Below are 13120 nucleotides of genomic sequence, written 5' to 3' on the forward strand. Positions count from 1 at the left end.
AACTTCCTGGGCCCCATCCTGGGGTGAGGGCTGTGGATGAGTTCAGCTCTGGGTACCTAGGAAGGGAGGACCCTCCTCATGGCCCTCCAGCGTTCTTACCAGGCACAGGTAAACTGAGGCACAGGGGAGCCCATGGGAGAGGTTAGATCAAAGCGCTCCATCTGCACTCTGAGCTGTCTCTGATTTTGGAGAGACAGGGTTTATTTTGCACCCAGGCAGGGGCATGAAATTGTGTTAGAGGAATAAATTTTCCCCCTCCTGTGGGGTGGGCCTTGCACCGCCAAGCAAGGAAGGCCACGGAAAATCTCAAGAACGTGGCAGGAGGGGGTCCAAGAGAGACAGCTGTCCCTGGAGCAAGAGAGGCCAGAGCTAACCTGAGCAGGGCCGGTTGGAGCTAAAGGGGCCTCGGAGCACATCTCCCGGGCTCCCAGGAGAGCGACTGAGCGGCCCACAGCCCCACGGCCAGACGGAAGGCCCGCAGGAGGGAGGGCGTGGATTTCCAACTTCTGCTGCACTCCGGGGGAGGGGGAAACTCCGGAACATTGGACCTGCCCCTCGGCACCCCCAAGGGTGTGAGATGGGGCTAAATGGTGACCTGGGCCCCCCAGTCCCACCCAGTCCATCCCAGCAGCTGCACCCTCCTGCTCCCCACCCCACTCTCCCTGCTGCTTTGCTCCCTAATTTCTATTCCGTCCCTTCCCTCTGGACCCCTGCCTTGGGGCCCTTGGACTTAATAGGCCTCAGCAGCCAGTATCAAATGACTCTGAGTTGGGGCCTCTGTATTTTTAACCCACCAGACACCCGAAGCTCCTGCTACTGAAACCCGAGGAGCTGGCCCCTCGGCGCTTCCCGTCCCCACTCAGTCCCCACGCCCTGGCCCCTCCATCTTCCAGGCCTGGTTCAGCTGTGTCAGCAGCAGGGGAAGGACCCCAGACCGATATAGCCCTGTCCCTAGGGGACCTGCTGTTGGAGGAGGGAGGGCAACGGGTGGAAGGGACCTTAGGAGGAGCCTGATGCAGGGCCGAGTGGCTGGCTACACCTTACAGAACCCACTGCCTCTCATCCTCCAGAGCCATCCACGGACCTCCCCCTGCTCACGACCCTATTGTTCCGGTTTCGGTTTTGTAGTTTTGTAGTTGGGTGTTTTCGGCGCAGCCCTCATTGCGGGACTGGGCCGTAAGTGGTTAAGGGCGTAAGTGTTGGAGTCAGACAGACCTTGGCGTCCTCATCGGCGAAACAGGCTGGGTGCTTAGAGGCTACTTGTTGTGTGAGTTGCTGGACGGTGTGCACAGGGCGCTCATCCCCCCGCGGGGCACGCTGTGCGGTCCCTTAACACACACGCTTTGGTTTTGATGACCGTCTGTGATTTCCAACAGGCTTCCTCAGCATTTCTCTCTGCTCTGCATGCTTTGGGCTCAGCCCCCGAAGGGGTGTGACCATGCCCTGCCCTCCAGGGCAAAGTGGACCAGCTCACAGAGCAACAGCCAGCGCAGGGCCGAAGGGGAAGGAGGAGCCACATGTGACGGTGGCCGGGAGGGGCGAGGGCCCAGGGCACCTCTGAGTCCTCCACCTGAGACACAGCAGGGAGCCCGGGCCCAGCTTCTCAGGCTCCGGACCCCGGACCTTGAGGAATGTCTGTCATCTTGGGCAGAGCCTGGGTGCAAAAGGGCAGGGTGCTTCACCTAAAGTCAAGGCTACGGGATCCCGGATCCCGAATGATGGGACAGGGTCAAGATGCCCGAGGGCAGGGTGTGGAGGCAAGGACCAGCTTCCGGTCCCCAGAGGAAGGCGGTGGCCGGCCCTGCGTTTGCCACTCACCCTGGGACGCTTCCCAGGTCCTGTCTGGACCTCGGGTTCTTCGTGGATGAACTAAGGTCTTTTCTAGCACTGAAGTTCCATGATGAGTCCATGTGCCAGTCTGGACAGGGGTGCTGTGGCCCCCTCTACCGCCTCTCGCTCATCTCTCCTGTGCCTCTGATCCTGCTCCACCTGTCCTGTCCTTGCTTTCCCTCGGGTCTTCGGACTTTAAGTCGGGGCTTAGCCCTCAAGGGGCAGGGATGCTTGATTTTGACCCCCTCCCAGCCTCGACTCGGTCCCCGAAAGACCACCCTGCCCGGCTCCCGTGGAGACACCATTACAGTAATCCCCTCTTTTCAGAAACCAGACGGACACATCCAGCCAGGTGAGGACTATTGCAAACATTTATTCTCTAGACTGGCTACTGATTCAACAGGACAGCGCCTCTCCCACTGGGCCCCAGCCAGACATAGCCTGTGCTTGCCGTCCACCCACCCCGCCGTGCCCTCAGTCCAGCCCCAGGATTGCCTGTCTCTCTCATCCCGGGTAATTCATCCCAGCATCTCTGCCCCCACTCATTTTCTTTCAGATGCGCCAAGCTCATAACCCCAACTCCCCCCGCCCCCGCCCCCAGCCCTGGGATGCCCCCGGCAGGGGAAGCTCTTCTTCTGCTGAGTTCAGTAGTAGGTCTCTCTCTCCAGCCAGCCTGTGGATGAGAGGAAACTTGAGTGAACTGGGGAAGGTGGAGGGGAGTGAGGACAAGGTAGGAGGCCTGCGGTAGAACTCAGGGCCCCGAGGACTGGAAGGAGCAGGATGGTGGAGGCCAGGAGTCAGGACCTTCCCGGCAGCACATGCAGGCTGTGGGGTGGGGAGAGACAGACCCGGCCCCCCGGAACAGGCAGGAGGGGAGAGCCAGTTAGGAGGCTGGGGACCCCTCAGAGCAGGGCGTGGGGAGCCTCACCGCCAGGATGACGTCGGATGATGAGTTTTCGGACTTCATCATAGATAAAGATAAGAACGCTGTAGGGAGTGGCGCAGAACCACCAGGAGAGCCTGTGGGGAGCAAGCGCTGGTCAGCGGGGCGGGGCCAGAGGGGCCAGAGGAGGGCAGGTGCAGAGAACAGCGCAGAACCGAGCGTCTCATCATCGCGTGCAGGGTTGAGCCCAAGCTCTGGGGAGGTCAGAGCCGCGTGAGGGAGGGAGGAGACAGAAACAGAAGAAGCCGGTGATAACAGAACGTGATAAATGTCGCGTTAGAGGTACACGCGGTGTTCCTGCTTCTGCAGGCGCTCAGGGAGACCCCTGTTGCCTTTCAGGTCTTCTGGGCCTTGCCAAAGGGGAGGTGCTCTGAGCAGGATGGGTCTACCTGAGATCCCCACCTGTGGGGATATTTCACCGAGGAATGGATATACTTGTCCATGTTGCAAACATGGGGAACGTTTCTCTTCCGGAACCTCTTCTGTCATTAGAGGCCAGGGAGAGAGACTCTGGGGAGGAGTCAAATCACAAGCATGTTTGTTCCCTTGGGTGAGAGGGAGGTGGCCTAGACCAGTGCCGTCCCAGAACAACACACAGAGCCACTCGTGAGGCCTACTGTTTTCCAGGAGCTGCCTTAAAATAAGTGAAAAGAAACGGGGGCAGTTAATTCTAATAATAGGTTTTTATTTAACCCAATATATCCAAAGTATCATCATTTCAACACGGAACCAATGTAAACATTATTAAGGAGATATTTTACATTCTTCTTTTTACCTTAAGTCTTTGAGATCCAGGGAGTACTTCACGCTGACGGCGCATCACACATCAGACACTTAATTTTCAAAGGGTCAAGAAAATGTAGTCCAACCCAAACAGGAAAGTTGTATTTAGCAGAATAATATCTGACACTGCTTGAGTTTGTAACTCTACATTAACTACATAAAATTTCAAATTCAGTTTCTCAGTCTCACTAGCCATATTTCAAGAGCTCAATAGCCGAAAGAAGGTGATGTGGGAAACGAAGGCAAAAGAAAAATTAAATTTCCATACTGCCTTCAGCCCATTGACAAGTCCTTGAAACAGGCAGAGTGACCTTCCTCTAGGAACTCAGCTGCCTCGATGTTACTTTGCTAAGGGCAAAAGACGGTCTTAGCCCGACTCCCAGGACCCTGCAAGTCTACTTTAACATATAGAAATTCCTTTGGAAACTTCGTTCATCTCTACCCCTCAAGATCCATGTTGGCACCTTTATCTCTACCCCTCAAGATCCATGTTGGCAGTCATCCTCCAAGGATATGACCCACCGATACACATCTGAAGGGTCTCATGACTAAGGTTTTATTAGACGGTAATAAATGACCTTTTCCTAACAATAGCTAGCCCCCTCAGGGTCCTGGGAACCTTGCTTCCAAAATTCCTTAGAGACTGATGATGCCTCCCTAACCCCCTCCCAACTTGAAAGTATATAATCAGGGGCGCCTGGGTGGCTCAGTCAGTTAAGCGTCTGCCTTCGGCTCAGGTCATGATCCCAGGGTCCTGGTATCCAGCCCAGAGTTGGGCTCCCTGCTCAGCGGGGAGCCTGCTTCTCCCTCTCCCCTTGCTCCACCCCCTGCTCATGCTCTCTCTCTCTCTCTCTCTCTGTCAAATAAATAAATACAGTATTAAGAAAGCGGGGGGCATCAGGGTGGCTCAGTCTGTTAAGTGTCTGCCTTCGGCTCAGGTCATGATCCCAGGGTCCTGGGATCGAGCCCCACGTCGGGCTCCTTGCTCAGTGGGAGCCTGCTTCTCCCTCTCCCCTTGCTCCACCCCCTGCTCATGCTCTCTGTCTCTCTCTCTCTGTCAAATAAATAAATACAATATTAAGAAAGGGGGGGGCATCAGGGTGGCTCAGTCTGTTAACTGTCTGCATTCAGCTCAGGTCATGATCCCAGGGTCCTGAGATCGAGCCCCACGTCGGGCTCCTTGCTCAGCGGGAGCCTGCTTCTCCCTCTCCCTCTGCCTCTCACCCCTGCTTGTGCTCTTTCTCTCTCTCTCACCATCTCTCTCTGTGTGTGTCAAATAAATAAATAAAATCTTAAAAAAACAAAGGAAAGTATATAATCAGCCCCAGTGCAGTTCTTTCTGCCCATGGGTCCTGTCCCTGTGCTTTAATAAAACTACCTTTTGGCACCAAAGACATCTCAAGAATTCCTTCTTGGCTGCCAGCTTTGAACCCTAACGTCCTTCCTACGTCAGACGGCGGCTGCCATATCGGCCAGCGTGGGCCTCGGCCGTGGTTCCTCCCACGCACACACACCCAGTGCCATCCACGCACACAGCACAGACTCACGCACGGCAACCACCGTGTGTCGCTCTGTGTCCGTGTGGGTCGTGAGGGACTAAAACTGATGACATGATGGCCTCTGATCTCGAGGAGCTCAGGTGGCCCGGGAGACGAAGGGAGAAAAACAACTGAAGTGCAGTGTTAGGTGATGCGTGTTATGGTCGGGGTAGGACATACAGAATGTTTGGGAGCACAGCTAATGGTCCAGCGCGTCGACTGTGACTCGTACGCTGACATCCATAGCAACGGGATCAAGCCGCTGTGACCAAAGCTCCCGCCGTGACCCACGCACCCGTGCTGGGCGCACTGCACACAGCTCTGCGTGTAATTCTCACACCGGTCCGCCCGGTGTGTGTGAGGGAGACCGCAGGTCCTGCTCACACACTGTCCAGAATAGTACACGGCAGAGTTGAAAGGCGAACCTGGGCCTGGTATCTAAGGGCACGGCCAGTGTCTGTCACTAAACATTAATTGGGCACCTACAGTATACAAAGCATTGTGTAAAACACTGCAAGGGACAGAAAGGTGAGCGAGGTGTGTGAATTCATAGCGGACGAGCTGGAAGCGCACACGCTGGGTCGTTAATAGACAGCCTCTGCAGGTGGGGCGATGAGGGGGGTGGTGTGGTGGTTTTGCTTTACTCCCTGTAAAATTTTCTTTTTTTTTTTTTTAAGATTTATTTGTTCATTTGAGAGAGAGCACTTGTCCTTATGCAAACGGGTTGGGGGACGGGTAGAGGGAAAAGAGAGGGGAAGCAGACTGGCCGCTGAGCACGGAGCCCCAAGGGACTTGATCTCAAGACCCTGAGATCATGAGCTGAGCTGAAACCAAGAGTCAGACGTTCACCAGAGAGAGCCACTCGGGAGCCCCTCCTTGTAAATTTTTCCACAACAAGGATATACTAATGTAAAAAACAATACAAACCAAAAAACAAAAACATGGGCCTGTTTTGAACAAAACAAGATACCAGACAGTAAGGATTCCTGCACACCCACTCACACATGCTCCTTGAACATGTTTGCCTAAGTACAACAGAATTAGCCATGCGTAGATTAGGCTATTTTTATGTTTTCTTCTGCTCCAAGCAGTTTGTATCTTTGAACAGCTACGCCGCACAACACCATAAAAAAGATGCCCCTGGGGCACCTGGGTGGCTCAGTCGTTAAGCGTCTGCCTTCAGCTCAGGTCACGATCCCAGGGTCCTGGGATCGAGCCCCGCATCGGGCTCCCTGCTCGGCGGGAAGCCTGCTTCTCCCTCTCCCACTCCCCCTGCTTGTGTTCCCTCTCTCGCTGTGTCTCTCTCTGTCAAATAAATAAATAAAATTAAAAAAAAAAAAAAGATGCCCCTGTGTTGAGTGCGGTTAAGTCTGCTAAATTTGCATGTCTCGCGGGGTGCCATCATTTGGCACAAGCCCCAGTCCCTCCCTCCCTAAATACGATGTGTTTGTGGGAGCGCAGATGGTTCTCCTCGTATCACCAAGGGTAGCTCTGTCCATCCAGGCAGCCCCCAGCTCGTGGCTTCCCTGTTCAGACACGCTGCTTCCCCTCCCAGGCTCTGCCCGTGCTGGAGACCCCCCAGCCTGCGTCCCTTCCCTTACTCACTTGAGTGGGTACATCTGCAGGGCCATGTCCATGCCTGGAGTGTAGGACAGAAAAGCAGCCAGGAAGGTCTCCTCCATGATCCCAAATATTAGGATCTTGTTTCTGGGAAGAAATGTTGAAGGGTGTGCTGGAGAAAGGGAGGGAGAGGTAGGGGAGCCTGCGTCCCGTGTGGAGGTGTGAGGTGGGGCGGGGCGGAGGGGACGCTCACTTCATGCCCTGCTGGAAGACTGAGTTGCGCCGGGTCTTGCAGATGATGAGGTCGGCGCACTGCATGATCACAATGCTGACAAAGAAGGCCGTGTGGCAGGTGAACTCCAGCACCTTCCGCTGCTCGTAGGTCTGCGGGGGCGGGCAGAGTGGAGACGGACCGTGTCAGAAGGGATCCGGATCTACCTCATAGGCTTCTTCCTTCTCCCGCCTTCCTGGACCCCAAGGCCGAGTTAGGTCTTAGGCCCCCACACTTCCCACCATCTCGTCTCAGCACTTCCCGTGTTGGGTTGTGAGTGGTTGACATGCTTTCCTGACCCACCGAGAGCAACTCAAGGGTAAGCACCTGTCTCATTGACCTTGGCGCCGCCCTCCCATGCTTAGTTCAGGGGGTGGCCGGTGTACAGCTCCGAAGTATTCAGCAGGTGAACAAGAAGGGTGGTGTGAGGGGGAAGGCAGACTCGGAGAACAGAGGCAGAGGAAAGAGCTCCGAAGGGGAGGGCGGGCCGGAGGGCATCCACCGTGGAGAAGAGAAGGCCCGAGGGGGCGGCACAGGAGAGGAGCGCTCATGCACCCACTGGGTCTTCCTTGCATCCACAGTTTCCACATAAGGAACCTAAGTCTAGTGGGGAAGATAAGTAGGCTGGCCAGCCAGCGTCATAAGAGGTCCCGAGAGAGGTCAGAGAGGACTTTGGGAATAGAGAAGAGATGCATCTCCCTTAGACGGGAGAAAAAAGGCCATGTTTCAATGATGAAAACGTCATGGTTCTAACTGGTAGATTGAATAAAGAATTTGAGAATGTGGAGGACTGACGACAAGACGTATCGAGCCTCATGGGCTGTGGCACTTGGAGGGAAAATAACGCCTTAAGTGATTGGAACACAAAGGCTGGAAGTTGATGGGCCCCGTGCTGCGCGGGGAGTGAGTCCCACGGGCCCGTTTGTGATGTTAGGTCGCTCCCGCCACTGCTGTCGCCGTTGGCCTGTGGCCAGCCACCAGCACCCCAGTGCTCTGTGGTCGCTGGCAGATTTTAGCTCTGACGCCCTGACTAGCCCTGCTCCTGTCCTGGATTCTGGGGATTCAAACATCCATGTGGATGATCCTTCCACCACCATGGTCTCAGCGTCCCTCAGTCTCCCTCTCCAGCGGTGTGGCCCTCCACTCCCCACCTGGCTTGCTGGCGCCCATGTCACACCCCGGATCTGTCCTTGCCAATAGCTAGTTTCTCTGTGATTTCCATTTCAAGCATCTCTTCCCCTCTGACCACCACTTGATCTCTCCATCCCGCCCACTCTGGGGTCTCAATTCCAACACTTCCTGGACTCTACTCGGACTTAAGTTCCATTGACCCTGTAGGTTACATATTTGGTTGTTATCTGTCTCCCCTCCCACCCCCTGCCTCTCACTAGAATATAAAGTCCACAAGAGCAATAACTTGACCATATTTGTTCAATACCAGACCCCAGGGCCAGAAGAGTATCTGGTACCTAGAAGATGCTTCATGAATGAATGAGTGGTGATCAGTGGAATTAATGGCGAGATGTATTTAGAAGGTAGAGAGCTCTCCCTGCTTCTAGCAGTCTGTGGGGGTGGGGGGTGGCTCTGTATGCGATTATCTGAAGATTACGGCAGTGGAAGAGACATAAACCCTGCCTTTATGAACTTTATTCCTCAGGGCGATTGTTCTCAACCCATTCTGCAATACCTCCAGATGTCTTTGATATAATTTGGTGTTACTTCAAATTAATTTTAATTACCTTTAATTTATTACAAATAAATATATGTTAAGCTGTGTCCTGGCAGCAGGGAGATGGTGTCAAGATATAAAACTAATAAAGGCTGGAGTTGAGGATCGAGGAGATGCTGACAATGTAATGACTTTGGGCATCATTGGACCCTGGAGCAATGTTGGTGGCTGGGAAGATTGACCCCTGATGGCTTCATGGGGCTCGGCTAGGGGAAGCCAAGTGTGTACAAGGGGCACCTTTCCAACAACCAGGATTCTAACACACTTTTGAGAAACCTACAGTTAGCTTGGTTTGGAGGCATCATGGTGAAGGAGGGAGGTGTTGGGCAGGAACCAGTACAGAGCTCCTGTGAAGCCCTTCTAGGGATGCCCTGTGGGACTTGGAACAAGCCGCAAAATCTTTCTAGACTCGGTTTCCTTGTTTACAGAGTGATGATAACAGACCACGTGTCTTCTATAGACTTTGCATCCTCTGTGGTCCTACGATTCTAGCAATAATTGGTGTCACATCACCCACTGTTTTAGAAATTAGGACAGGCATGTTCACAGGTAGGAAAAAGCATACTTGAATTCTTGAATTCCATCTTGTTGAATGCTTGAATACATCCTGTTGGCTAGAGGGCTTCAGTTTGAACCTCATTCATCTTGGGTTTTACAAAAGACTACTACAGAGAGGCATCCTCTAGGTTTAACAAGTTTAGAAAGGTGAGAAAGGGAGATACAAAGCACATAGATTTTCAGACTTGAAGTCGTATTATTTGAACTCCCATGGAGGGAGGGAGCGAAACAGAGAGAAGAGTATTTGGTACCTAGGAGATGCTTCATGAATGAATGAGTGGTGATCAGTGGAATTAATGGCGAGAGGTATTTAGAAGGTAGAGAGAAGAGAGAGAGAGAAGACCCAGCACTCACTTTTGGGGCGATGATGCCTAGAACCTGGAAACACAGAAATCAGCCCCCAAAAGTTGACATGATGAGGAAGACCTCCAGGCCCAAGGAAGCTGAAAGATCCAGCAAGGTAAGGACAGGTGACAGACAGCAGGAATGAACAGAAATGAAGTCATCATTTGAAAAGTCTTCATTTGAAGAGTGTTTGCCGACGTGATGGGAGATTGAGGTCACGTAGGACTGGAGATGAGGTATCATCTCTTCTCCAGTATTCTCCACTCTTCCCTGTCCCTTCTTCACCCTTACTGGTCACTGTCTCAGGCGTTACCTCTTCAACTCACCCACTGTTGTCCGTAGCTGTCCTCCAGGTCATTGAAGAACCGGTCCTCCCAGTTGAGGCGGATGCCTAGCAGGTCAATAGGCTTGAAACCGTTCTCGGCCAGGATCACAAAGTAGGTGAAGAATCCAGCCAGAGCCTGAATCATCCCTGTGAATGACAGTCACAGGACAGAGGAATGTGGTTCAGAGAAGGACCTCAAAAGGCAGACCATGGAAGGGGTTGTGGCCAGGTTCTAGCTGGGCGGGTGTGTGTCTGAGCTTTTAGTGCTGAAGATGCTTGCCATCAGCGACCTGATCCCTTCATCTCTGTAGGATTTATCTCCAAGCCCCGACATTTCTTTTGGAGCTCTAACCCAGAGTCATCTTTGAGTCACATAGTCAAAACTGAAAGGACCCTGGAGAGGATTTATTCTCTTTCCCTGAGCGAGCACTGGACTCTTCTGGGTCCACTTCCTCTTACATGTGGACCCTCATCAGGTCCTGTCCTCTCCTCGCACCTCCCCCACTGCCCCTTGCCTGTCCCTTAGTCTGCACCTCTGCCTCCAAGCCTGGCCATGCGGTGGCGGACACCAGTGTTTGCCTACCAACTGTTGAGCTGTGCACCAAGTCGATTCTCACAACAATTGTAAGCTACTATTTACCTTCCAGAGGTGGGAAAACAAGCACAAAAAAGATTCAGTCCCCATTCAAGGTCATACAGGTAGTAAGTGGTGAAACTGGGATTCAAACATAGGTCTGGCTCCTAAATCTATGCTTTTTCTATGTGTTTCCTCCTCTAGATATTGGGGTGATCTCCCCTGTCCATCCCTCACCTGCTCCCTGAAACATTGCACCGGCAATTCAAGAGCAAAGACTTCTAACGGCTCTCCAGTGTCTTTCGAGGCTGGCCCGGGGTAAATGCTACCTGTATCCACAGCCTCATCCTCTCCTGCTCCTTTCTCAGGAGCAAGGGCCCCCCCAAACTGGTTATTGGCTCTTCTGCAGGCAGGCACGTGAGTTCCCCTCCTCTGGCTGACCGTACATCTGCGATCTTCCAGTACCAGGCGCAAGTCCTGTTCCCTCCACACGGCCTCCCTGACTGTCCTCCTGGCTCCTGAGCCCCCTGCTCTGTTCTCCTCTCGCACGTCCTGTACACACTCATTTCTTGGCACTGGGAAAGATGCTATCATTTTATGTATGTCTGTTCCTTCTCGGCTGGACTCTTAAGTCAAGGGCAGATCACACATCAGTGGCTGTTTGTGTTCCGGGGGCCCAGCACAGAGTTTGTCGTCATGCAAATATCTCCCTGACTCCAGTGGCCTGGCAGGTGCAGCCTCTCCCCACACCCCAGCCCCCCATATCTCTGGCCGCACCAGTCTGTCCATAGGCCATGCCAATGAGGCGGTGGTTCACCAGATGATCGCTCTTTGGATTCCGTGGGGCCCTCTTCATGATGTCACTTTCAGCTGACTCGTAAGCCAAGGAGATGGCCGGGACCTGGAGGATGGAGGGTGGGGGTGACAAGGGACACAAAGTTCAGAAGGAAACACAGAAGTAACTCGGTTGAGCTCTGTCCCTCCCCCTGGACCCAGACTTTTCCTGCTCCCCAGTCCTCTTGTGGCAGCTCTGAGAGCAGGGTCCCAGTTTGGGGCTCACCATGTCAGTGCCCAGGTCGATACAGAGGATGGTTATGGTGCCCAGAGGCAGGGGGATACTGAGGATGATGAAGAGCAGGAAGGGGGTGATCTCGGGGATGTTGCTGGTCAGGGTGTACGCGATGGATTTCTTCAGGTTGTCGAAGATGAGGCGGCCTGGGGGAGGAAGGCCACTCTTCTGTGACAAGCGCAGAGAGCACACCACCCACACACCGGCTCCTGGACAGAGAATGCTACAAAGCAGAGTCACAGCCCATGGAAAGGTCTGGAGGTCCGAGACCTCGACCCAGTCCTCGCTCCCAACTTTGTCCCGAATCACATGACTCTTCATTAGCGCCGTGCTCTATGAGCACGCCATGTCTGAGTGCTCCTTGTTCGTGGATTCCGTGGGGCTAATAGCACCTGATCCCTGAGAATGAAACAGGGCTGGGCCGGGCTGCTACTTAGAGATGTCTGAGAACGCCAGCATAAAAGCCATTAGAGGTTGAAGGCTGAAGTGGAGAGAGTCCGGACTCGGGTTCCAATCCCATTCTCTGCCGCAAGAGCTAGTGACGTTGGGCACCTCCCCAAGCCTCATTCCTCCTGCCTTGCAAGATGGCTTGAGTCCTTCCCTGATGACCCTTTCAAAAACTGTAACCCCAGCCCCATTGCACTGATCTCGTAATATACTATGCAATTTATTTTACTGTCTGTCTTGCTCCACTAGAAATTAAGGAGCATGAGGGCAGGGATTTGTGTCTTTTTATTTCCCACTGTTACATCCCAGGATCTAGAATAGAACCTGGTACATGGTTGGTGCTCAAAAAATGAATTGAATTGAATGGATACCAAATACTGAGCAAAGTGTCGGGATCATACTAGGTTTCAGTAAAACGGTATAACTATTATTCTTATGTGGCTTGTCATAGGGTTCAGCAAGATGACTGCAGGCAGAAAGCAAGGAGCCCAGGAAGCAGGAATCTGGGGCTCTCCTGCTCACCAGTGGGTGTGGTCTTCAGAACTCTCTGGGAGAGTGGGTGCTTGATTTGGCTCATGCAGTCAGTTCCTAGATCAGCCTCCAGCTGATCTCATTGTATCAACATCATTCAGGCAACAGGTTCCTGGGGACCCCGGAGATTGTGGCGGATGGAGTCGTCCCAGGGAAGGGCTACATCCTAGAACCTGCTGCAGACCCACTGGAATGTGTGTGAGGGACCAGGGGATACTCTCTAGACCAGAGTCCCCGTCTCCTTCACAAATCTGCACTTGCCTCCCACCTCATACAAAAGGGCTCCTGGCAGTGATGTTCCAACTACGGCCAAGTCTAATTTACAGAATTTCGTCTTACACTGATTATTCCCAGTCTGTACAGGGTCACGGACGTGGAATGATGGGCAAAGGGAATGACAGAACGCACACCAGCTCCCGCCTGTCACCTGAGTTGACGGGCACCCTGCCCCCTCACCCTCCTCCACGCCCGTGACGATGGAGGCGAAGTTGTCGTCCAGCAGGATCATGTCGGCGGCCTGCTTCGACACGTCGGAGCCCGAGATGCCCATGGCGATGCCAATGTCAGCCTTCCTCAGCGCGGGGGAGTCGTTCACGCCGTCCCCGGTCACCGCCACA

At 53.6% G+C, this 13120-nt stretch overlaps 2 protein-coding genes and 1 long non-coding RNA gene across 3 annotated transcripts in view; 1 reads left to right on the forward strand and 2 right to left on the reverse strand.

Annotated features, from left to right (window-relative positions):
• LOC145722383 (uncharacterized) overlaps nt 1-12195 on the forward strand; it is a 16022-nt gene extending 3827 nt beyond the window's left edge. Inside the window, exon 2 of the long non-coding RNA XR_014146632.1 lies at nt 10661-12195. This is a non-coding gene — a long non-coding RNA (uncharacterized LOC145722383). The remainder of the gene's footprint in view (nt 1-10660) is intronic.
• On the reverse strand, nt 2418-13114 carry LOC145722382 (sodium/potassium-transporting ATPase subunit alpha-4-like). The gene is made up of 8 exons (XM_081825339.1): nt 12960-13114; nt 11517-11671; nt 11234-11357; nt 9884-10029; nt 6908-7038; nt 6700-6801; nt 2759-2850; nt 2418-2503 (listed from the first exon to the last, which is right to left on the reverse strand). The coding sequence occupies exons 1-8, from the start codon at nt 13051-13053 to the stop codon at nt 2475-2477; spliced, it is 873 nt and encodes a 290-aa protein (XP_081681465.1). The 5' UTR covers nt 13054-13114; the 3' UTR covers nt 2418-2474.
• The window catches only part of LOC145722096 (sodium/potassium-transporting ATPase subunit alpha-2-like), a 1473-nt gene continuing 1419 nt past the window's right edge, over nt 13067-13120 (reverse strand). The window contains exon 4 of the mRNA XM_081823218.1: nt 13067-13075. Coding sequence (XP_081679344.1) covers nt 13067-13075 — 9 coding nt within the window. The remainder of the gene's footprint in view (nt 13076-13120) is intronic.

This window comes from Leptonychotes weddellii, chromosome 6 (genome assembly GCF_054177405.1).
Source record: "Leptonychotes weddellii isolate Sample4059 chromosome 6, ASM5417740v2, whole genome shotgun sequence".
Taxonomy (NCBI): domain Eukaryota; kingdom Metazoa; phylum Chordata; class Mammalia; order Carnivora; family Phocidae; genus Leptonychotes; species Leptonychotes weddellii.